Here is a 26,898-nt window from a genome sequence, read left to right on the forward strand (position 1 = left end):
TAAATATGTCAACAAGATGGTCTCCTAATTCTTCTAAACTCCAATGACTACAGGTCCAATCCACTCAATCTCTTTTTGTAAGATAATTCTTCCATACCTGGTATCAACCTTCTCTGCTCAGTCTCTAACAACAATATATCTTTCCTGAAACAAGGGGGCCCATAAAATAATTCATAGTATTTCAGCTGTGGTTACCCAGAAACAACAACTAGATGCTGGTCAGATAATCTACTTCTGCGAATGTTATTAAGAAACGGATGTTGGCCAAGTCACTGGGGGTAACTGCCTGGCCTTCTCCCAATATGGACCCCCACAGACTGTAGTCACATGGACAGCACCTGGGACCGTGTGACACTTCACCCGGTGGGCCGTCAAAACTGACCTTCTCTCAAAAGCTTGGAGTTTGATTTGAATCCACAATCCTCTGACTCAGAGGCAACGGTGCAGTCTTCTAAGCCACAATGATAAGCAAGCCATTGGTCAGAGGGGTAGGTCGATGCAAACTCTCCAGAGACAAATACGGCATGCCCCTTCATCAATCTGAGAACAGAAGTGTAACGTTATTAATTCTGGAGGAGGAAAGTTCCATAAATACCCAAAAGTATCAACTCCAGATCTATGTCAAATTTCCCTCACAGATGTGTTGTGCCTTGAGTCAAACTAACTCACAGTAGGCAAGATTATCGAATTAGTCTTTAATTTCACATCTCCCACTGAGAGGGCAACAGAACAGTATGTTCATATCTCACAATATGCTACAACATTATGACAAAAGAAATGGTAGGATCGTGCAGTGATTGGTGCAATGTCAGCCAGTTGGGCCTTATAGAATATGAGTTCCCTGATTGGGGCTGTTAGTCTGGTCCAATCAGGGAGTTCTGGCTGACAGATATAAATAGGAGCGTCGGAGGTTCTGTTCACTCTGGGAGCTGGCTCTGAGGGAGCCGGATCAGTGTTATGTACCATGCACATGTAAATAAAGGGTGACTTGGTGATGAGATACCAGCCTCTGTGGAGTAATTTCAATCTAACCATGTGAATAACCGTAAATCCTCAACAAACTGTGCAGAAGATCATTGGGTGATGTAGTCTGATCTGCTTAACTGTCCCTGAAAGATGGCCCCTTGGATTGTGTGGCACTTTACCCAGTGGACTATCAACATTGACCTCTTCTCAAAAATATTAGGGGGGCCAGAGTCCCACTGGAGAAATGGAGAAAAGTCTTGTATGAGAACAGGAAGAGACCATTCAGCCCCTCAAGCCTCTTCTGCTATATATTTACTTCATGGCAGATTCAGAACTTAATCCTATCCGGCCACTTGTCTCGTAAGAACTTAAAGCCCGGTCTGACATAACAGAAACCATTTTAAGTGTTAAACAAAGTAACATAGAATTCATCAAAATGCGAAATGATCAATAGAAAATACTAGAAATATCCTGTGGTACTATTTTCAAGATGAGCAGAAGAGATGCTAACAGTGTATGTTCAATCGACATAGCAAAACAAATTATTTTTCATAGTTGCTTCTGAGAACTTCAACACCCAATTTGCGCTGTTGCATTTCCCACATCACAACATATTACACTTCACTGAGGTATGCTGGAATAACCAAAAGGGATCAAATGCATTGCTGAAAGTCAACTATTTCCTTTCAATGGTCAAAGTGAGCAGGGCAACAGGCTTGAAGTTCAAAATAGCCAACCCCTGTTCCTACTTCTGGATTGTCCAAGCTGCCACAGGGTTATCTGTTATCTCTGCCAGCCTTGGGTGACTCCCCGTGTGGAGTTTGCACATTCTCCCCGTGTCTGCGTGGGTTTCCTCCAGGTACTCCAGTTTCCTCCCACAGTTCAAAGATATGCAGGTCAGGTGAATTGGCCATGGGAAATTGCCTAGAGTGTTCGGAGATGTGTGGGTTAGATCCATTAGTCAGGATAAATGGAGAGTTATAGGGTAGGGGAATGGGTCTGGGTGGATTACTCTTTGGAGGGTCGATGTGGAATTGTTGGGCTGAAGAGCCTGTTTCCACACTGTATGGATTCAAAGAACAATCTATGAACAATCCATGCATTGCACCCACAACCAGAGACTTCCGCAAGATGACAAAGCATTCGTCAGACATACCGCAACGATTGTTCTATGTTTTATCAAGGCTTGACTTCTGCCCATTTTCAAGTGGCCAGACCTTGCACTGCAAACTTATCTCTGATCGCTTGCCTCAAACTGCTCTTTGAGAGATTAATTGCTATTGTTAACTTCAACAAAGCTATTTCAATCCCTTTCTGTAATATTCAGATAAACAGGGCAACTGTTTGCAATTTATCATGGTTTTGTTTAGCACTTTCAAGGAGATATGCTTAATTTCTCGATATTATTATAGTTACGTGAATATGGATATCTATCCATATTCTCAAATTGAGAACAAAAAATGATTACACCTAGATGGATCTTAAATATACACCGCATGTATGTGAGTGTTTATCCTCATTTATGCAAAGACATGCATCTCACACCATGGCTCTAGAGGACTTCTCTCTCATTATGGAGAGATAACTGGTGGTGGCTTTAACCTGATGCTCACCGCATCTTGTGATGGAGCATCCTTTATAGTAACCTTAGCCTGTGCAGGAACTGAACCCACACTGTTAGCAATACACTGCATTGCAAACCAACTAACTAGGCTAACCAACATCTTTTTGTACAGAAAGACAGATAAATGATAAGATTGACATTCTTACAAAGATACATATGTCCACGCATGCTTACACACAGATATACACACAAAAACATATACAAGCAGGGGCAATGGTAAGTGCACAGACATGGACATGCAAGTACAACACACGGACATTTATATCATGTACTCACACATACACATATACATACACACACAAACACTCACATATACAGGCATGCGCACGTGTACACACACACACACACACACACACACACACACACACACACACACACACACACACACACACACACAGAAACATTGACATGCGGACAACATTACAATCCCCAGAAAGGGTCTAGAGCAAGTGTAAAAATTGAAAGAACTGTGGAAGCTACAAATCAGAGACAAAAACAGCAAGTGCTGGAAAAGCTCAGCTGGTCTGTGGAGTGAAATGAGAGTTTATGTTTTAGGTCCAGTGACCCTTCCACAGATTTGCTGAACTTTTCCAGCAATTTTTGTGTCTGGAATAAACATTTTCAGTTTGATCCTTTGTGAATGTTCAGTCTGTTTGTGTGAATAATCACATTTTCTTTTAGGCTTCTGCCACCGTGATGTTGCACAAAAGCCCGATGGGCCGAAGCAAGCTCATCAACACCTATTACAAATATACTCTGACACCTCTGCAACCTCATTCCGTTTTTGTTTTTCTCTCTTTTTCTGTCTCTCACACACACGCACACAAACACACACACACACACACTCACACACACACACTCACACACACTACACACACAAACACACACACACTCACACACACACACACACTCACACACACACGCTCACACACACACACTCACACACACAAACACACACACACTCACACACTCTACACACAAACACACACACATACACACACACTCACACACACTACACACACAAGCACACACACACTCACACACACACACACACTCACACACACACTCACACACACTACACACACAAACACACACACACTCACACACACACACACACTCACACACACACTCACACACTCTACACACAAACACACACACACTCACACACACAAACACACACACACTCACACACATTACACACAAACACATACACACACTCAAACACATTACACACACACATATGCACACAAACACACACACTCTCACACACACACACACTCACACACAAACACACACACACTCACACACATTACACACACAAACACACACACACATTACACATACAAACACATACACACACTCACACACATTACACACACAAACACACACACAAACACACACACACACTCTACACACAAACACACACTCACACACAAACACACAACACACACAAACACACACACACTCACACACATTACACACACAAACAAACAAACTTACAGACTCACACATGCACACAAACTTGTACAGACTCAGATGCATACAAACATACACAGAAACATTCAAACACACTCAGACACATGCACACACACACTATACACATACAAACACACAAACACAGACACACACACATACATGCATACAGACATACACAAACATACACACAGACACATGCACACAAAAACATATACCGACACACACCCACCCACTCTCTCACACACACACACACACACACACACACACTAGAGATACAAAGACCTTCAAACCAAATACAGAGCTTCCCCAACCCCAGAACGAACACACAAACCCTCTGAATCTAAGAACATGTGGAGGCTGGCCCCTGTTCTATAGATGATGCCGTGAAGCATTGACATTGTATGAATGAGAAACAGGGGCTGAGGGCACACTATTATTGTCTCTGGAGGTAGCAGTACAGGGATGGGAAGAGAGGCTGTAGCCATGATGGGACAGGTAATGGAGGAGCAAATTGAAGCAAGTTCCATTGAGCTAGGGCGAAGTATTGGGGGAGAAAGATGTCAAGAGCTGAAAAGAGGCAACAGTTACTCAGGTCCCACTGATCTCTGATGTGGTATATTCTTAATAATTCTCTTTTTTTATTAAGATAATGAGGAGGTGAAAGCAAACGCTGGAACCCTTTCAGAAAAAAAGATCTGTGGAAAAGAAGTTTCAACATGCTTGGAAACGAAAGAATAAGTTTTTTGTGGCTGATTTTCCCTTTGATCCTCACCACTGCTCAGTGTGCCACAGAAGGTAAGCCATTTCTCCTTTTTTAGAAATATTCCTGAGTTTCCCGAACATGGATTTGAGTTTACATTGAGGCACAGTACGGTAATCTGTATGTCACTTATTGTTCCATTGTGCTCCACCAACGCCATCTTGCTCGGAATGTTTGGTGCAGAAAGAGACCCTTCGGCCCTAACTGGCCATGGTCGTGCTTATGTTCCATGTAAACCTCTCTTTGTCCTATTCAATCGACATATCCTTTCCTTCCTCATTCATGTACCTAGATTGCCTTTAGATGGACCTAGCCTTTTCTCCCTGCCATCTCTTTGCACCATAATCTTGGTAAAGAACTTTCCTTAGAATTCGTCACTGGCCCCACAAGCACACACAGCTCGAGGTCATAGAGTCATAGAGGTTTACCACCTTCATTCCAACTTGTCCATGCTGCCTAGTTTTCACAGATGATCTAGTCCCATTTGCCACCCTTTTGTGCATATCCCTCCATCCCTATCCCATCCACGTACTTGCGCAAATGTTTCGTAAATTACAAAACTGTATACTCACCTCCACCACTACCTCTGGCAGCCTGTTCCGAATACACGCCACCCTCTGTGTGAAAGAATTGCTCCTCTGGACCCTTCTGTATCTCTCCCCTCTCACCATCCCACCTACCATGGGGAGAAACCGTCAGCTCTCTACCATTATCTATGCCTCTTGTGATTTTATAGATCTCTATAAGGTCATCCCTCAGTCTCATACGCTCCAGGGAGAAAAGTCCCAGCCTATCCAGCCTCCCCTTACAACTCTGGTTAAGCTTTTGGAGAAAGGTAGTCATTGTCATCATCACCTCTCATTTCCTCTGTTCCCCAGCCACTAATTCCAAATCATTCCCATCTACTGGCCCAGGTAGAATCATAGAATCCCTACAGTGTGGAAATAGGCCCTTCGGCCTAACAAGTCCACACTGACCCTCTTAAGAATAACCCACCCAGTCCCCAACCCTATTGTCCCATATTTACCCCTGACCAATACATCTAATCATCCCTGAATACGATGGGCAATTTAGCACAATCAATTCACCTAAACTGCACTTCTTTGTGACTGTGGGAGGAAACCCACGCAGACCCAGGGAGAATGCGCAAACTCCACACAGACAGTCGCCTGAGGCTGGAATCGAACCCGAGTCCCTGGTGCTGTGAGGCAGCAGTGCTAACCACTGAGGCACCGTGTCACCCAAGCATGTTGAGGTTCAAACATCCTACTCATCCCATGAGATCGCTTGATTTCTTATGACCTCCATGACTTCCCCATTGGTATCACCAGCAGCGTCTATCTCTGCCTCAGCCCATCTGATGTGCAAGCCCTCATTTATGTGCTGTTCACCTCCAGACCTACACAGCTCATTGACTCCTGGCTGACCTCCATCTCTTCCCTTTTCCTAGGTTCTGTTCAATCTTGAAACTGAGTCTGCTCTCATTGACCAACATTGGCTCATGCTCTCCCAATGACTTAGTAGGGCATATTGGCTCCTGCAGTTGGAGATACAGGAGGCCGACACAGCACTCCTGTCCATGGTCAAGATTCTCACCTTGCATCCATGTCCAGTAACCAGTTGGAAAACTCTACTCAGCTGCCTTCTTTTTCTGCATTGAGTAGGGAGCCCACATTATGAGTGGGCCACACTGATTGAAGCCATTGATACGCTGCCTTTCTGAGATGATTTTAACCTGAACATCCACCATGCAGGAAGTCAAGAGGACGTTTGAGAAGGAGAGACATTCATAATAACCTCAGCTACTTTGTGAATTGAATCTACATTGCTGGTCTTACCCTGCATTAGCAAAGCAGCTGTGCAGTAAACTGAGCTAGACACACACCCCACACCATACCAAAGTTTAATGCACCCCGTGTTAAGCCTTAGTTGAGGCTCAGTGGCAACACTCAAACCAACGTTAGAAGTATCTATTCTTCACACCAAGAATGCAATTAAACTGTATCGAGCGATTCTTTTGGAATAGATATCAAACCTTCTCTCGCGTAAAATAAAAAGTCTGAAATTAAGAGGCTAATAATGACCGTGAAACTGTTGTTGATTGTCAGGAAAAACCCATCTGGTTCATTAACGTCCTTTAGGGAAGGAAGCAGCTGTCCTTACGCAGTCTGGCCTACACATGACTCCAGACTCACAGCAATTGCCCTCTGGGCAATTAGGGACTGGCAGTAAGTGGTGGCCCAGCCAGCGACACCCTCAATCCATAAATTAATTTGTAAACTTCATGAAGGAGTTTGCTGGTCAGTATTGATCCCTCGTTACAGGCATCACTAAAAATGCAGGTCGTTCTGGCTTTGTTGTTTGTGGGAACTTGCTGCCCACAGATTAGCTGCTGGGTTTTCTGTATTTGAAAATTTGGAGGTGCCAGCGTTGGACTGGGGTATACAAAGTTAAAAATCATGCAACACCAGGTTATGGTCCAAGCAGTTGATTTGGAAATCTTTTCACTGTGCCTCAGTACACGTGGTAATCAATTCAATTTGATTCAAGCAATGGCTTTCGGAGTGTCGCTCCTTAACCACATGATGAAGGGGCAGCGCTCCGAAAGCTAGTGCTTCCAAATAAACCTGTTGGACTATAACCTGGTGTTGTGGGATTTTTAACTCTGCATTTCAAAAGTTGTGACATTTTCAAAGTTACTTGATTGGCTGTGGCCATAAAAGGTGCTAGAGAAACACAAGCTCTTTTTTGACAAGACAGCGCATCAAAAGATTTCCTGCTTCTTTCTAATATTTGATTTTTTTAATTTCAGCCTACAATATTACCAGAAGTTTGAAATGCTACACTGACTATATGACAGCGATAGACTGCAAATGGGTGGAAAATGCAAAGGCAAGGGAATACATTCCAATGGAATTACATTACATGAAGGTGACGGAAGCCAAGGAAATATACCTGTTAGTATTCCAAAATTCTTTTGTACAAAGTGCTCTAATTCCTGGATAAGAAAGAAAACTTGCTTGATAGATCATTTTGTTTTTATTTTTGTTAACATGGCAATCGGTCACTGAAACATAATCACAGGCTGTTCTAGACTATCTTTTGCAATGTAACAGAAGCTGTTGCGCTATAAGTGAAACCAAACAGAAAACAGATTAACCTACCACATATAGAAGACAGTTTAGATACATCTTTGATCTATAATACAAAGCTTTCCATGCACTTCCAAACACGATTCATTTCCTGAAATTCAGGGCTGGAGAAATTAATCCTCTGCATAACATCTTTAGGAGTCATATGACACTGTGTTATAGTCCAACAGATTTAGTTGAAATCATAAGCTTTCAGAGCACTGCTCAGGTCACCTGATGAACGAGCAGCGCATCAAAATAAACCTGTTCTACTATTACCTGGTGTCATGTGACTTCTGACTTTGTCATTTCCGTCCAACACCGGCACCTCCACATCATAAGATCTTTAGATTCTAATTAATTGGTGCCCACTAGTTGCTTTGCTGTGAACTGTGGAGTCTTTTTACATGAATATCTATGAAACTGAGAACTTAGACTTTCTCAGCTGCTAAATAAACTGCCAATTTCCGCCCAAACTCTTCTGGTTTGGAAACTATGTAAACTAAACATTTCTATTGAGGTAACTACATTTTTCCTGAATTGTCCTGCCCTCCTGTAAGGAGAGAAAATTGATTTAATTTGATTTAATATTATCATGATCCATTTAAGACTTCTGTCAACTGCCCTAAAACCTTTCAATTTCTGGATTTTCTAAACTTAAATCAACTTTTGATTATTCTGAAGTAGAGAAAAGCTAATGGCCTTATAGGTTGCAAACCCCACAACATAAGCATCCTATTCCATTACACTCCTGGTGTTTGCAATCACCTCCTCTGATACATATTGGATGAGATCACTGCTCTAAAAAGGATTGTCTAATGGTACTTTTCTTTTTAAAAAATTCACAAAAGTAACCTACACCCATATGCCACTATTTTGAAATCTGAACTGTGAAGGATATATATACAGATATATAAAACACTTTCCACCATGCAGGATAAATCAAAATTCATTTTTGTTACCACCAACCACTGATATATCATCCCCGTTACAGCAATAGGCAACACTTTTGCCTTTGGGTCAGAAGGTTCAATGTCTTTTTTGGAGGTTTGAACACAGAACTCTAGTCTGGCATTCTACATGTGAAGCATTTTAGGGTATCCTGAGTTGTGAAGGGTGCTATACAAATGTATGTTCACTGTTAAGGGCCAAAACACTGTGCGAGCAATCAACGATGGTTTCAAGATCATGATTAGAATTCCGGTGCTTTTGATTTCAAATTCCAACGTCTGCTATGGCAGAATTTGGGACTTTTAAAGATGAACACATTAGATTCCTAAAAGCAAGTCACTTGTGTTTTCAGTTCCTTTCAAGAAAATCAAGGAGAAAGACAAATGGAAAGGAATTAAAAGTAATGAAGGTGACATTGGGAGCTGGGAGGAGATGGTATTATCCCTAGATAGTTAAACTAGTGATGTTCTGAGGATGAATGTTCAAAACCTGCCATAGATGGTAGAATTTGAAATCTATAAAACTGGAATTCTACTGATGACCATCCTCAGGGAGGGGGGTGGGGGGGGGAAGAAGATCCATCTGGTTCACTAAGGAAGGGGACTGCAGTCATTACCTGGTCTGGCCTTCATGTAACTCCAGACCCATAACAATGTGATTGTTTCTTCACTACCTTATGGATAATGATGTTAGCCTGGCCAGTGACTCACATCCTGGAAATGAGTGTAAAAATGAAGGGGGCTCTGTATCAGAACGCTGGCTGTGATCTGGAAATTCACTTTCTGGTTTGAGGCAGCTATATTAACGAGGAAAAATAAACACCCTTTTGTGTAGATGGCCCCATGGAGCATTATGCTTCCTAGTCCAAGGAAACTCCTCATGAGTGTCATCCAAGTATTGGCATTGAATAGGAAAGGTCCAGAGACTGGAAGGGAAATTTTGGGTAGGGTGCATGCTAGGCAATACAAGGCTGGAAATGAAGCTAACGCACAAAGACTTTTTTGTTATTTTTTTTCTTTTTTTGTTCTATATTCCCACACTACCACCTGACAGAGGTAGTACTTAATTTCCCCCAACGCACAAGGATATCTGTCCAAGAAGGAATCTAGCCCAATAACTGTCCAAATGGGATCATAGCATTACAAAATCCCAACAGCGTGGGAAGGCACCAGACCTGCACAGCTTTGGACTGTAGGACAAAATCAGAACACCCAGCAGAAACCCAGACAGAGATGGGGACAATGTGCAAACTCCATACAGTCAGTCACCTGAGGGTGGAAGCGAACCCTGTTCTCTGGTACTGTGAGACAGCAGTGCTAATCACTGAGCCACACAAGCCATTAACATAAAGTAGGACAAAAGCAGAAGTGATGCAATTTTTTTTTAGCAATTCATGGAACTGAGCATCCCTGACTAGGCCAGCATTTATTGCCCAACCTTAATTGCCCATCTTTGTAGTTAAGAGGTGACCACAGTACTGTATGTCTGGATCCACATGTAGCCTGACCTGGTATTCATGTCCTAAATCACATTAGTGAAGCAGATGGGTTTTTACAATGGCTTCAAGGTACCTTTTAGACTCTTAATTCCAGATTTTTATTGAATTCAAATCCAACAATCATTGTATGACGAGATTCAAACCCGGATGTCTGGCACATTACCTCTGTCTTTGGATTGAAGTAATGTCCCCACAGCCTTACCAAACCACGTAGCTGCTCTGTCATTGGAAAGAGATGATTGGTGGTGGTTTCACCTGAGGGTCACCGTGCCTCAGGTGAGGGAGGGAGAGGTTGAGAAGGAGAATCCTTCAGGATAGCTAGGCAGAATTGGGTACTGCAGATGCTGGAGATTAGAGTCAAGATTAGAGTGGTACTGGAAAAGCACAGCAGGTCAGGCAGCATCCGAGGAGCAGGAGAATCGACGTTTCGGGCAAAAGCCTTTCAACGGGAATGAGGAATTATCTCCTTCAGGATAGCCTCAGCTGGGATGGGAATTGAATCCGCATGATTGGCATCACTCACCAACCATCCAGCCAACTGAGCTAAGGAGGAAGCTTGAGAACCATTTTGTTCAGGCCTGTAGGGATAAAGCATAATGTTGACAAGGTACTTCTCTGTTTTCAGGCAGAAGAAATGCGACTTGACCAAATCCCCAGGGAACACGTTCAGCTCTGATATTAACTGGAGGTGTACCATTGAGGATAACAGTTACGCCGTCTCATTTCGATATAACTATGTTTTTAAACCGGAAAGGCCCATCCACCTGAGCAAATCCTTCAGACCTTTGGAAAACAGTAAGTTGAGCTTAGAAATCAACAAAGCTCTGAGACTGTTTCATCTTGGTGACCTTCCTCATTCAACAGGGGAAAGACACCCTTCAGTTGCTCAGGATTAACCTTCTGTCTTGTTTGTCCCTTCAATTCTCAGTCAAACCTCAACCTCCATTTAACCTGAGTGTTACCAACACCATGGAAGGGGATTACTTACTCTCCTGGCAGACAATCTACACAAGAAATTCATCCAATCGGCTCTTTGGAAGGTTACAGTACGAAATCAACTACAAGCGAAGCCGGGATTCTTGGGAGGTACAGAATGGATTTGATTTGATTTATTATTGTCACATCTACCAAGATACAGTGAAAAGTATTGTTTTACATGCTTACCTAAGTACATCAGGGTCATAGCACAGAATGCAGAATATAGTGTTCCAGCTAGAGAGAAAGATCAACTCTAACTATGAGAGGTCTGTTCATAAGTCTGATTTAAAAATCACACAAGACCAGGTTATAGTCCAACAGGTTTCTTTGGAAACATTAGCTTTCAGAACGTTGCGCCTTGAGCAGGTAGCTAGTGAGGCAGGATCATAAGACACAGAATTTATAGCAAAAGATCTTGCTCCATTAGCCACCTGATGAAGGAGCAGCGCTCCGAAAGCTAGTGCTTTCAAATAAACCTGTTGGACTATAACCTGGTGTTGTGTGATTTTTAACTTTGTACACCCCAGTCGAACACTGGTATGTCCATATCATGAGTCTGATAACAGCAGGGGAAAAAAGCTGTTCTTGAATCTGTAAATGATACAGTCATGATTTCAAGTTAATGGTGAAGAAGTCACAAAAGTGATTCAGTAGACTGATTCCTGGGGTGATAGGGTTGACGTACTAACAACAGCTAAACAGGTTATATCGTAATTCATCACAGTTCAGAAGAACGAAGGGTGGATCATGTTCCTAATGTGTTGAAACAGGAAGATGGGGAGACAGGAGTGGTTTCACAGACTTGATGTTGAGAAGATGTGCTTGGGGAAACTTGAACTAGGTGACTCATTTAAAACTGAGATACACAGGACTTCTGTCTCCCAGTTGGCACTGAATGTCTGGAATTCTCTACCCCAGACAGTTGTGGAGGCTACATCAATGAAAGTACTTACAGAGGAGGGAGATAGATTTTGGAAATATCAAGCTGAGGTCTGTGATGGGCTGGCATGAAAAGAGTTGAGGCCCCAGGATATATCACTCATGACTTGGTTGGCGGGATAGGCTTGAGAGGCCAAATGGCCTACCCCACTCCTTCTATTTCTCATTTTTGTATGATTCTCAAATGTAAGGTCGCAGTTGTCAAGAAACTCTCTTGAGGGCTGGATAATAACCTCTTTCAGTGCTGTCAGCTCTCAGTAATCCAGAGAGTCCAAAATATCAGCCATATTGAATTGAATTGAGTAATTTATTGTCACTTGTATTTCACAAATAAATACAGTAAAATGTGTAAAATGGTGCCACGCTCCAGGGCCATTTTGAGTTACAGAAGATATTAAGGTTACAAATAATACAGGGTTCTTCCTCCCTTCATGTGCACAGCTTGACATCGGGAGTAAGGGGGTTGTTCTCCAAAACAGGCTTCAGGCCCACACCCCCCCTCCATATCATGGACCCTTCCAGGGACCCGTTCCAAGGCTGCCACCACCCTGCCAGCGGGAGTACCACCCTGAGTCTACTGCACCACCACCGATGTAACCGCTTTCCCATCAATTTGCTGGGAATACTGATTCCGGCCTACCGCACCGCCACAGCTGACCAACACCCCCACAGATACTGTCTTCGCTGCCGCCCTTCCTCAGATCCTCTGATGTCACGGCGCCATTTTTCATCACTGGGCCCACATTTGCTGCCGTCACCAGCTGTTGGAGGGCTCACCCGCCCTGCGCCCCCCCAGCCCTGACTGTGCCAGCTCGCCCACACTCCTCCCCCACCCTCAGTCACGCGCTGGGTTCACTCTTCGTGTCCTCCCCCAACCCCCACACTGAGCTCACTCTCCCCTCCCCCACACTGGGCTCACTCTACCCTCCCACACAGTGAGCTCACTCTCCTCACCCCCACACTGGGCTCACTCTACCCTCCCCCACAATGAGCTCACTCTCCTCCCTCCCCCACACTGAGCTCACTCTCCCCTCCCCCACACTGGGCTCACTCTCCCCTCCCCCACACTGAGCACACTCTCCCCTCCCCCACACTGGGCTCACTCTCCCCTCCCCCACACTGAGCTCACTCTCCCCTCCCCCACACTGGGCTCACTCTCCCCTCTCCCACACTGAGCTCACTCTCCTCACCCCCACACTGGGCTCACTCTACCCTCCCCCACACTGAACTCACTCTCCCCTCCCCCACACTGAGCTCACTCTCCTCCCTCCCCTACACTGAACTCACTCTCCCCTCCCCCACACTGGGCTCACTCTCCCCTCCCCCACAGTGAGCTCACTCTCCTCACCCCCACACTGGGCTCACTCTACCCTCTCCCACACTGAGCTCACTCTCCTCCCTCCCCCACACTGAGCTCACTCTCCCCTCCCCCACACTGGGCTCACTCTCCTCACCCCCACACTGGGCTCACTCTCCCCACCCCCACACTGAGCTCACTCTCCTCACCCCCACACTGGGATCACTCTCCCCTCCCCCACACTGAACTCACTCTCCCCTCCCCCACACTGGCCTCACTCTCCTCACCCCCACATTGAGCTCACTCTCCCCACCCCCACACTGAGCTCACTCTACCCTCCCCCACACTGAGCTCACTCTCCTCACCCCCACACTGGGATCACTCTCCCCTCCCCCACACTGAGCTCACTCTCCCCTCCCCCACACTGAGCTCACTCTCCCCTCCCCCACACTGAACTCACTCTCCCCTCCCCCACACTGAGCTCACTCTCCTTCCTCCCCCACACTGAGCTCACTCTCCCCTCCCCGACATTGAGCTCACTCTCCTCACCCCCACACTAAGCTCACTCTCCTCTCCTCCACACTGAGCTCACTCTCCTTCCTCCCCCACACTGAGCTCACTCTCCCCTCCCCGACATTGAGCTCACTCTCCTCACCCCCACACTAAGCTCACTCTCCTCTCCCCCACACTGAGCTCATTCTCCCCTCCCCCACACTGAGCTCACTCTCCTCCGCCCCTTCCCCGTGCTGGGCTCGCTCTCCCTGAAAGGCCTACTCCTGCTGCCATTGTGGCACATGCTCAGGGACAGGGCCCGCTCTCACCCTGCTGAAGGCGCCGAAGAAACCCATAAAGAGAAAAAAAAGCAAACAAGAACAAAAGTCAAAAGGAGAAAGAAACAAAGAAAGCAGGCGGAAGTGGATGAGGTCTGGGCCTGGTGCTCGGATGCATAGGCCCGACTTCTGCCGCCATCTTGCATAAACATGGGGAACATGTCAATGCAGTAGACCACTTGGATGAACTAATGTGAAGCCCTGGGAAGCAGTTGGAGCCGCTACATCAGGCGTCGCCACAGACGGCTATTTCTCTATGGCAACCTCCGGACCCGTCCCACTGACCTATCCCTATCACCTCCCACTTTCAACCACCTAGGGCCTACCTTGTTCCCAGAGCCATTCCCACCCCTTCCCCTTCCCCAGTCCTGATGAAGGGTCCTGCCCGAAACGCCAACTCCCTTGTTCCTTGTCTGCTGCCACCCTTTATTGCCTCTGAGGTCTCCAGCATCTGCAGCCCCCATTGGCTCCTAACACAAGCAACAGAGTGCAGAGGTTGAAAAGCTGGGATTTAAACAGGGTGTGCTGGAACCACTGGAGGCTTTATTCCTGATGAAGGGCCTTTTGCCCGAAACGTCGATTTCACTGCTCCTTGGGTGCTGCCTGAACTGCTGTGCTCTTCCAGCACCACTGATCCAAAATCTGGAACCACTGGAGACAGAGAAACAGTTAAACATTTCAGGTCATTGACCTTTCATCCGAACAGGAACTAACTAGAGATTTAACCAAAACAAAGGAGCACGGCTAGGCCCCAGGCTTTTCAGCCTGTTCCAACCGTGAGAGGGATTGAGTCAGGTCTGCAACATGACTCCAGATACAATCAACCTTTCCAATTTAACTGCAGGGGCAGAGGCAGGGAAAGGGTGAAGAAGAAAGTAAGGAGCTAAAGATATATTCTGAAATAGGGCAGAGGGCAAGAGTGATGTAAATGAATGCAAACATACCAAAAGAGGAGCGGAGATTAACAGAAATGACAACAGTAGAACCATCAGCAATAAAAACAGTCATAATGGCCATCGCAGAATCCCTACAGTGTAGAAGCAGGCCATTCGGCCCATCGAGTCCACACCGACCCTCTGAAGAGCAGACCACCCAGACTCACCCCCACCCACCCCGGCATTTCCCATGGCCAGTCCACCTAAACTGCATATCTTTGTACTGTGGGAGGAAACTGAAGCACCCAGAGGAAACCCACCGGGAGAAAGGGAGAATGTGCAAATTCCACACAGTCATAGAGACAGAAACAGACAGCCTTGTGTCATAGTGATGTACAGCACAGAAACAGACCCTTCGGTCCAACTCGTTCATGCCGAGCAGATATCTCAACTTAATCTAATCCCATTTCCCAACACCTGGCCCATATCCCTCTAAACCTTTCCTATTCATATACCCATCCACTTAACTTTTAAATGTTGCAATTGTACTAGCCTCCACCACATCCTCTGGCAGCTCATTCTATACATGTGCCCAAGGTGGAATTGAAACTGGGTCCCTGGGGCTGTGAAGCACCATGCCATCCAGTTATCATCGGAAATTGTTGGACTGCTTTTATTCCAAGAGGCTGTGAGGCGTCCAACCAAGAAATGAGGTCCTGTTCCTGTTGAGGTGCGTCTGTTAAGCTCATCGAGATAGCATAGGAAGGACAAAGAACTTTCACTCCATGGGTATAATGAATTGGGCAAAAGTGAGGACTACAGATGCTGGAGCTCAGAATTGAAAAGCGTGGTGCTGGAAAAGCACAGCAGGTCAAGTAGCCTCCGAGGAGCGGGAGAGTCGAAGTTTCGGGCATAAGCCCTTCATCAGGAATATGCCTGAAACATTGATTCTCCTGCTCCTCAGATGCTGCCTGACCTGCTGTGCTTTTTCGGCACCAACCTTTTCGACAACGATAACGAACTGAGCCTGTGTACTAGCTGACATTTATAAGAATGAGAGGTGATCTTATTGAAATGTTCATGATTCTGAAGGGGCAAGACAGAATCAAAATAGGCAGGAGATGGGGCAGCGGTAATATCACTGTGGTAATCGAAAATCCCAGGCCAATGTTTTAGAGACATGGGTTCGAAACTCTCAATGGCAGGTGATGAAAGTTGAATTCCTTAACCATTCGGCTTAGTAACCTCCATGGGGATTGTCATTAAAAGCCCATCTGGTTCACTAATGTCCTTTTTGGGAAGGAAACTGTTGTCTTCATCTTGTCTGTGACTCCAGACCTACAGCAACATAGCTGACTCTTAATTGCCATCTGGACAATTATGAGAAGGCAATAAATGCCACCCCAGCCAGCGATGCCCACATCCCGTGAACGATTACGTTCACGAAAAGCTGAGAGGATGTTTCCCTAGGCTCATGAATCTAGAACATGAAGGTACAGTGATAAAAACATAAATTCAAAGTTTGGGAGAAGATTTGTAGCTCGGGTGCAGCGGACAGCAACTGACAACCGGAAGCGACAGAGACAAACCACTATAAGTGCCGGAGGAAACATCACAGAAGCGCTTCACAGGAGGGTCCCAATCACTGAGGATGTCACCTAGACAGGGGACGAAACGTTTGCAACAAAAACTCCCAGCTCGGCGAACAGAACCACAACAAAAAACAGAAATTGCTGGCAAAACTCAGCAGGTCTGGCAGCATCCGCAGAGAGAGGGAAACAGAGATAATGTTTCAGAAGACCACCCTTCTTCTCTGGACCCGAAACGTTAACTCCACAGATGCGGCCAGATGTGCTGAGTTTTTCCAGCAATTTCTGCTTTTGTCTCTAATTTCCAGCAGTTCTGTGGTGTTTATGAAGGTACAGTGTTAGAGAACCTTTATAACTGAGATGAAGACAAATGACTTCTCTCAAAAATAAAGCAATGCATTGAATTCTAGACCCTCTGCATTGGTGGACGGTCCATCACTGAGGGTTTGATAGACAGATATTTATACTATTGCCTGAAAAGGAGTATTCAAACCTTTCTCCCAACTATTCTTCCCCTATGTGATTGACAAAAGTCAGGGATCTGATTCAGAACTTAACTAAACAGACCTTTCTATATTTAACCCTTTAAGTACCAATAGTCAATACAAAAGAAACATTCATTGCAATATTTGCTTCCTATTTCATCTACCTTTTCACTTCAATTAACTTCAGTTTCTTTTAATTTAACTTAATAACCCTAATTCTAACATTAACTCATTGAGTTTGGCTTGAATCAAATATTACTCTGATTCGAATGAAGTGGCCAACTTTATCCTCTGAGCAGATCTTTGTTCTTTCTGAAAGAGTAACTTCAGGGCAATTGCTTTCCTATTGGGGCTGGAGGCTTCTTTGAGAGAGAGAGAGAGAGAAAAAATCCTTTGTTCTGCAAAATGGATTCATATAATGGATTTTGAGACGTATAAGATTATGAAAGGATTGGACACTCTGGTGGCAGGAAACATGTTTCCGCTGATGGGTGAGTGCCGAACCAGAGGACACAGCTTAAAAATACGGGGTAGACCATTTAGGACAGAGATGAGGAGAAACTTCTTCACCCAGAGAGTGGTGGCTGTGTGGAATGCTCTGCCCCAGAGGGCAGTGGAGGCCCAGTCTCTGGATTCATTTAAGAAAGAGTTGGATAGAGCTCTCAAAGATAGTGGAATCAAGGGTTATGGAGATAAGGCAGGGAGCGGATACTGATTAGGAATGATCAGCCATGATCATATTGAATGGCGGTGCAGGCTCGAAGGGCTGAATGGCCTACTCCTGCACCTATTGTCTATCGTCTATTCCTTTACAGAGAGATCTCTGACACTCAGCCAATGAATTGACCAAAGCCTGATGCGGAGGAGCCGGTGTTGGACTAGGATGGACAAAGTTACAAATCACACAAACTTGAAAGGATTCAGAAAAAATTTACAAGGATGTTGCCAGGCTTGGAGGATTTGAGCTCTAGGGAGAGGCTGAACAGGCTGGGGCTGTTTTCCCTGGAGCGTTGGAGGCTGAGGGAGACCTTATAGAGGGTTACAAAATTATGGGGGGCATGGATAGGGTAAATAGGCAAAGTCTTTTCCCTGGGGTGGGAGAGTCCAGAACTAGAGGGCGTAGGTTTAGGGTGAGAGGGAAAGATATAAAAGAGACCTAAGGGGCAACTTTTTCATACAGAAAGTGGTACATGTATGGAATGAGCTGCCAGAGGATGTGGTGGAGGCTGGTACAATTGCGACATTTAAGAGGCATTTGGATGTGTACATGAATTTGGATTTGGAGGGATATGGGCCGGGTTCTGGCAGGTGGGACTAGATTGGGTTGGGATATCTGGTCGGCATGGACGGGTTGGACCGAAGGGTCTGTTTCCGTGCTGTACTTCTCTATGACTCTATGACTCAATGACACAACACCAGGTTATAGTCCAACAAGTTTATTTGGAAGCACTAGCTTTCGGAGCGCTGCTCCTTCATCAGGTGGCTGTGAAGCAGGACCATAAGACACAGAATTTAGAGCAAAAGATTAGTGTCACAGAAGTAAAATGGTATATTGAACAAACCTAGATTGTTGTCAAATCTTTCATCTTTTAGAATGGGTTGCAGGTTTCAGTTCATTAATACATAAATCCCAGAACTTCTTTTGAGTCATATTCTCAAAGTAAGTTAAGGTTTTATAAAAATAGGTGACATTTCAGCTCAGACAATGCATTAAAGGTGTGAGGTTTGTTAAATATATCATTTTACTTGCACGACATTATAACTTTTTGGATAAATTCTGTGTCTTATTGTCCTGCATCACAGCTACCAGACGAAGGAGCAGTGCTCTGAAAGCTAGTGTTTCCAAATAAACCTGTTGGACTATAACCTGGTGTTGTGTGATTTTTAACTTTATCCTCCCCACTCCAACACTGGCTCCTCAACATCATGTTTCCCAATGTGGGCTGGAGGCTTCTCTGAGACGGAGAAAATAACTCCTTTGTTCTGTAAAATGTGCTACTTTCCAGAAAGATCTCTGGCGCTCAGTCGATTGATCAAAGCCTGATCACACGGTTCCATCCCAGCCAATAGAGATTAACTGGTAAATAACTCCCAAATGTTTGCATTTTAGCAAGTCGTAAACAGTGACATTCCATTCTCCAGACGCACCAGTGGATCTAGAGATCACCAAGACACTTGCCTTCTTTGGTCAGTACTGGAAACTGCAGGCCACAGTAGGTCCAATTTAACTGAGGTCAGAGTTTAAACTAGCTTGACCAAAATTTCCGGCATGCTTGATTGTGGCCAGTCTCGCAGCCACTTCTGCTGCTGGCCACCTGACCAGAGACATAGAGATGTACAAGATCTTTTCCTGAGTTGAGGGGGAGTTCAGAACTGTAGGGCACAGGTTCAGGGGTGAGAGGGGAAATATTGAAAAGGGACCTAAGGGGCAACATTTTCATGCAGAGGGTGGTGAGTGTATAGAATGATCTACCAGAGGAAGTGGTGGAAACAGCACGGAAACTCGTCCATGCTGACCAGGTATCCGAACCTAGTTTAGTCCCATGTGTCAGCATTTCGCCCCATCCCCCAAACCCTCCTATTCATATTCCCCTCCTTTTTAATTGTACCAGCCTCCACCACCCCCTCTGGCAGATCATTCCATGCACGCACCACCCTCTGTATGAAAGCGTTGCCCCTTAGGTCCTTTTTAAACATTTCCCCTCTCACTCTAAACTGGTGCCCGCTAGTTCTGGACTCCCCCACTCCAGTGAAAATACCTTGTCTATTTACTCTATCCATGCCCCTCATGAATTTATAAACCTCTATGAGGTCACCCGTCAGCCACCAACGCTCCAGGGAAAACAGCCCCAGCCTATTCAGCCTCTCCCTACAGCTCAAACTCTCCAACCCTGGCAACATCCTTGTAAACCTTTTCTGAACCTGTTCAAGGTTCACAACATCTTTCCGATAGGAGGGAGACCAGAATTGCACACAATTCTCTCAGGGAACTGAAGGACTATGGGAAATGGACAGGAGAGGCGAGTTGAGTCTGACAATCAGCTATGATCGTATTGAGTAGGAGAAAGGGAGGACTGCAGATGCTGGAGATCGGAGTCAAAAGGCGTGGTGCTGGAAAAGCACAGCAGGTCAGGCAGCATCCGAGGAGCAGGAGAGTCGATGTTTCGAGCATAAGCTCTTCATCCGCAATGCCTGATGAAGCACAGTGGCTCAGTGGTTAGCACTGCTGCCTCACAGCACCAGGCTCCCAGGTTCGATTCCAGCCTTGGGTAACGATCTGTGTGGAGTTTGCACGTTCTCCCTGTGTCTGCGTGGGTTTCCTCTGGGTGCTCCGGTTTCCTCCCACAGTCCAAAGATGTGCAGGGCAGTTGAATTGGCCATGGGAAATTGCCTGTAGTGTTAGGTGCATTAGTCAGAGGGGAAATGGGTCTGGGCAGTTGCTCTTCGGAGGGTTGGTGTGGACTGGTTGGGCCGAAGGGCCTGTTTCCACACTGTAGGGAATCTAATCTAAAAATGTCAGCTGTCCTGCTCCTGTAGAAAGTTGCAGGGGCTACTCTTGTGCACGTTCTTTATGTTTCTAATCTCTTATAAAATTTAAACAAAATAGACAACGCGGGTTTTGTCAGAGATTTCCCGACACTGCACTGGATCGCAGGCATATAAACTGACCGTGTGAGCTGAACAATTGTCTTTCCCTGCAGAATTCAGCAATAGAAACTGTGCAGAAAAGCATCCAGCAGTTTCAAATCAACAGATTGTCGCTGGCGGCGGATTCAGAAACCTACATCGCCCGTGTGAGAGCAAAACCACAGCAGCAGGAGGGTTCCAGAGGCCACTGGAGTGAGTGGAGCTCTGAGATCCAGTGGGAGACAAGTGCAAGCACCTATAACCTCCAAACAGGTAAACAGCTTTGTGACCTTCACTAGATGCAACAGATCAGAGCAGACACCAATCTCCAAAGGTAGCTTGCATTTAAAAGGTATGTTTGGAATCATAGGAATAAAAGAAGCGAAACCTGCCTCATGATTTACCAAACAAAATCGGAACAAAATGAAGAAATATCAGGCTCCAAAACTTTGACAGGAGAGGTAGATTTTAAGGATTCTCGTCAAAGGTGAAGGATTTGATTTGGTTTGATTTACTGCAGTCACATGTACCTAACTACAGTGAAAAGTTCTGTTTTGTGAGCAGTGCAGGCAGATCACAGCAAACAAGGACATGCAGATCAGAGGGTGCTTAGACAGAGCGGGGTTAGAACTGCACAGCAAGTGGGCAAAGCAAGATCGACATTAACAAAATCAGCATTAGTCGACATTAGAGAATCCATTCATCAGTCTAATAATGGCCAGGAAGATGCCTGAACCATTGGTGCATGTGTTCAAGCTCCTGTATTTTCTGCCCGGTGGAAAAGGTTAGAAGAGAGCAGTACCAGGGTGGGAGGGGTCTTTGATGGTATTGGCAACTTTCCATGGCAACAAGATGCGTAAAGGGAGTCCGTGGATGGGAGGCTGGCTTCTGTGATGGTTTGGGGCTGTGCATACCACCATCTGTACATACCACCATCTGTACATACCACTGTCTGTTCATACCACCGTCTGTACATATCACCGTCTGTACATACCACCGTCTGTACATACCACCGTCTGTACCTTCTGAGAGAAAGGGACAGACAAAGAGTTTGGGATGGGAATTCCTGATCTAAGGCTGCAGCAACTTAAGGCACAGCGTTAAAAAGAGGCTGACAAACACTGCCCTTGCTAAGAATGTTCGTACTTTAGAGCCAAAGATAAAACTGATGCCGTTTCCTGGTGTTATAGCCAACATCCTGCTGTTGCCCAAGTGCTGCGTCACTGGTCATTTATCTCATAGCGGGGTGTGCTGAAGGTTTCTTTGTCTTTTTTTACTTGTAGCGAATGTTTACCAGCAATGCAATGCTGACCACAATCGGAAGGAGCTGACTTTGTTTGAAGGACTTTGAAACGTTCCTGAGAGGTCTCGATAAGTTGTTACATAAGTGCAGGCATTTATTTGGCAGTGGCAGTGGAACAGGAATAGGTTGGTCATTTCCCCCCAAGCCTGCTTCACTGTCCTATTTGACCAAGGCTGTTCCTGATCCCAAGATTGACTCGCTCAGTTAGGAGAGTGTTGGGGTGGCACGGTGGCTCAGTGGTTAGCACTGCTGCCTCACAGCACCAGAGACGCAGGCTTGACTCTCAACTTCGGTGACTGTCTGTGTGGATTAGATTCTCTAAAATATGGAAACAGGCCATTTGGCCCAACATGTCCACACTGACCCTCCAAAGAGTAACCCACGCAGACCCATTCCCCAACCCTATATTTACCCCTGACTAATACACCTAACACTATGGGCAATTTAGCATGGCCGTGGGAAATGCAGGCTGATAGCATAGGGGAATGGCTCTGGGTGGGATGCTGTCTACAGGGTTGGTGTGAACCTGATGAGCAGAATGAGATGTTTCCACACTACAGTGTAGGGATTCTATGGTTAGGCTACGTCCTGCATAAGTTAAAGGACAATTTCGTGAAGTGCCCCCTATTCAGTCAGTACAGCATTTGACTTGTGGCTTGGTGGTAGTGTCCCTACCTCAGGAATGGGAGGCTGTGGTTCTAGCCCCCACCTGCTCCAGAGAAGTGTAATAACACCTGCTGGGGGCGGCACAGTGGTCAGCACCGCTACCTCACAGCGCCAGGGACCCAGGCTCAATTCCCACCTTGAGCCAACTGTCTGTCTGGAGTTTGCACATTCTCCCCGTGTCCGCGTGGATTTCCTCTAGGGGCTCCGGTTTCCTCCTACAATCCAAAGATGTGCAGGTCAGGTGAATTGGCCATGCTAAATTGTCCATAGTGTTAGATGCATTAGTCAGGGGTAAATATAGTGTGAGGAAATGGGTCTGGGTGGGTTACTCTTCAGGGAGTCGATGTGGACTTGGTGGGCCAAATCAAATGTTTCCGCACTGTAGGAAACGAAATCGTCCACACGGACAGTCACCAAAGTCTAGAATCGAACCTGCGTCCTTGGCGCTGTGAGGCAGCAGTGCTAACCACTGTGCCACTCTAGCACACCCTTAAATACAAACAGGTTGACTAGAAAAATAGGTTTTAAAAAAATTAGCTTTGGCCCAGTGGGGCTCCTGCAGTACTGTGTTTAGTGTCCATATACCTGAGCCAGAAGGCAAGGGTTCAAGTCCCTCCTGCACCAGAGGTGTGTGTATAACATTCTCATGTAGTTCAGTAGAAAATGTCTGCTTTGCTCTGTATCTCCTGTTACTTTTCAGAAGAATGTCCCAACTCAGTCTTGAAAGCTTAACCCATCCCAGCAACCACAGCCCTTTACCAGGGAGAGAGGTTGATACCTGCCACTCAGTGCTTCGTGAGATTGATCTTAAATGACTTTGCTGTCATTTGAGACCATATCCCAACCCGAAGTCCATTAAGGAGTTCCGGAGGTTGGAATGTGTGGGACTTAGGAGTAGTTGGAAAGATGAGCTTTGAAAGTGGTGCCAATCAGGTAGACAAGGCATACGGATTGGAAGGCTACATTCATGGAGTTTCGAAAAGGTGGGAGGAAGAGGTTTATGTGGGGAATGTACCATCAGACCTGACCCCTCTGGGCCGAATGGCCTACTTCACTGCTGTAAATTCTACGCAACCTTTCCCGAAAGCCAGTCGCTTGGTTTCCACTCTGTTCGTCCCTATTCTGCAAATACAGACTAGTGTGGATGAGGGGGGAAGTAATCCCAATGAGCTGCGTTTGCAGTGCTGTGAGTTAAGACTTTGTATTTCAGTACTGACTATCTGCCCTTGATTGTTCGCAGCTAAAGCAAAGGTAATGCCTCGGAATCTGATGTGCTTCTACGATGGTATCCAGGAGATCAAATGTACTTGGGAAGTGACAAGTGAGTCCAGCAAATATTTCCAGTTTGGCCTGCACTTCGGAAGAGCCAATAGCTCGGAGTAAGTAAACCAGCTGAAATGTTCCTGTAACCCAGCCTTGATTGTTGATCCAAAGAGCAGTAGGCATGAGAAGATTCAGCCCACCTTCGCTCATCCATCCTTAACTTAAAGATATAAGAAATAGGAGCAGGAGTAGGCCCTGGATATAGGTTTGCTCACTGAGCTGAAAGCTTCATTTTCAGATGTTCCGTCACCATACTAGGTAACCTCTTCAGTGAGCCTCCAGATGAAGCCTGCTGGTGTTTCCTGCTTTCTATTTATATGTTTGGGTTTCCTTGGGTTGGTGGTGCCATTTCTTGTGGTGATGTCATTTCCTATGGTGATGTCATTTCCTGTTCTTTTTATCAGGAGGTGGTAAATGGGATCCAAGTCAATGTGTTTATTGATAGAGTTCTGTTTGGAGTAGGCCATTTGGCCCATGAAGCCTGTTCTGCCATGCAATAAGATCATTACCGATCTTTATCGTGGATTCAGCTCCATTTACCCAACCGCGCACCATAACCCTTACTTCCTTTACTGCTCAAACATCTACCTATATTTGCCTTAGCAACATGCAAATAAGCAGCCTCGACTGCTTCACTGGGCAGATTCTAAAGTATTGAAGCAACCCAATTATTCTTAAGAAAAAAGAATATTGCTTCAATTGTCCAATCCCTTTTTCGAGATGTTGATCACTAGGGAGGGTGATTTTAACATCTGCAAATGGCATTTTGTGTATGGCCTATCCAAAAATTGCCCATTTTTAACTATCAGCACTTGTTATGATCCCCACTCTCAATAAAGAGAAAGATCCTTATGTTAATCCTAAATTTATCATTGAACATATGGCCCCCTTGTCCTACTCGCACAACATCCAACCTTCAACATTAACCATTTCCACGCTGCCCATGATTGTATTTATCTGATATAAAATCAACTCTCGGATGGCTCCTTGCAAAGGCAGAAGGCCCAATTCTCTTCTGATCTTCTCATTATTAAGACATCTGACAGAGAAAAAAATTCCCGATGAAGACCTTATGCTCGTACCGTCGATTCTCCTGCTCCTCAGATGCTGCCTGACCGGCTGTGCTTTTCCAGCACCGCACGTTTCAACTCTGATCTCCAGCATCTGCAGCCCTCACTTTCTCTGGGACAGAGGGCTGCCATACTTAAGCCTCTGTCCTCCAAGACTTGTCATTAATCAGGGCCAGAACTTCAGGTGGACTCAGCATAACAGGACCCAAATGCATTTGTGCCTTCTGAAATATATGCCTAACGCATGTGTGACTGCCTGGGAGTATTATCTGTTCAAACAGGGTTGAGAGTTGTAATCGAGTACATGAAGACGTGAAGGTGGATTGGAGATAAAACACACTTCAGGTCTCCATCACAGCAACCCAGCTCTCATTATGTAAGGACCTCCTAAACCTCATCCAAACTCACTCACCTATACCCCCCCTCCACTACCACTTCCTCCATAATAGTCAATCTGGATACCATCTTCACAGCCATGCATTGGCATCATTTTAACATCAATAGGGAAGAATTAAACGTCTAATGATTGAATTAAACTCTGAGCTCCAACACGCCACCATTAAAGAAACACGCCAATGTAAAACACAATGATTCCTGAAGAAGGGCTTATGCCCGAAACGTCGAATTTCCTGTTCCTTGGATGCTGCCTGACCTGCTGCGCTTTTCCAGCAACACATTTTCAGCTAAAACACAATGCAATCAATTAAGCTCTCATTGGGCCTGTTACCAAAATGATATGCCATGGCAACGTCTTAAAAGTGTCAGGTATTCATGAATCACTAGACCCCCTGATGATCTGAAGCTGTTATTTGCATCTGAAACCCAGCCAAACATTTGCAATGATTACAACTGTCACAAGAAATGCTTGCAGCTACATAATCTAACCTGACAGAACAGAAAAGCACCCCAGCAATGCATTAAATAATTAATGGATTGGTAGTCCACAAACCTTTTCTCTCTACCTTTTATTTTTTGCAATTGTTAACAAATCTCAGCCTAAAGTTCCTTTCAGCGTTATGGGACAAGTAACACTAAGCACTGGAGATTCGTTGGTTTTGAATTGAATTAGCTTTATTACCACGTGTCCTCAAATAAGTACAGTGAAAAGTTTATAAGTCTCCTCTCACAGCGTCATCTAAGGTACAAAAATACCTAGCTACGGATTCTTCAGATAAAAGATTACTTACAGGGTGACAATGCAGCCCTATTAACCTCTTTCGATTCAAAGCCCTTTTAAAATGCTTTCATGGGACAAGCCAACATTTACTCTTCCTGAATTGCTCTCCTGAAAGACGGCAATGAGGTAATTTCCTGTGGCATCATCTAGGCAGCACCTATACTGCTATTAGCTTTTTGCCAGCAGTTTCACACAACTGTGTGACTTGCTACTTCAGGGGGCAGCCAAATTGCTGTGGAACAGGACTCACATGTGGACCAGACCAGACAAGAAGGCAAATTTCCTCCCCTGCTCATTCTTAATGGGCCAGATGGGTCTTTGTAACAGCTTGTA

General features: G+C 45.4%; 1 protein-coding gene across 3 annotated transcripts in view; it reads left to right on the plus strand.

Moving 5' to 3' along the window:
• The window catches only part of LOC132831434 (cytokine receptor common subunit beta-like), a 68,190-nt gene that overhangs the window by 17,229 nt on the left and 24,063 nt on the right, over nt 1–26,898 (plus strand). For all 3 annotated transcript variants that reach the window (XM_060849582.1, XM_060849584.1, XM_060849583.1), the window contains 6 exons: nt 4,713–4,861; nt 7,639–7,783; nt 11,032–11,201; nt 11,335–11,492; nt 21,101–21,299; nt 24,236–24,374. In XM_060849582.1, the coding sequence (XP_060705565.1) occupies nt 4,783–4,861; nt 7,639–7,783; nt 11,032–11,201; nt 11,335–11,492; nt 21,101–21,299; nt 24,236–24,374 (890 nt within the window). In that variant the 5' untranslated portion in view covers nt 4,713–4,782. The remainder of the gene's footprint in view (nt 1–4,712; nt 4,862–7,638; nt 7,784–11,031; nt 11,202–11,334; nt 11,493–21,100; nt 21,300–24,235; nt 24,375–26,898) is intronic.

The sequence above is a fragment of the Hemiscyllium ocellatum genome, chromosome 33, assembly GCF_020745735.1.
Source record: "Hemiscyllium ocellatum isolate sHemOce1 chromosome 33, sHemOce1.pat.X.cur, whole genome shotgun sequence".
In the NCBI taxonomy this organism is placed as follows: domain Eukaryota; kingdom Metazoa; phylum Chordata; class Chondrichthyes; order Orectolobiformes; family Hemiscylliidae; genus Hemiscyllium; species Hemiscyllium ocellatum.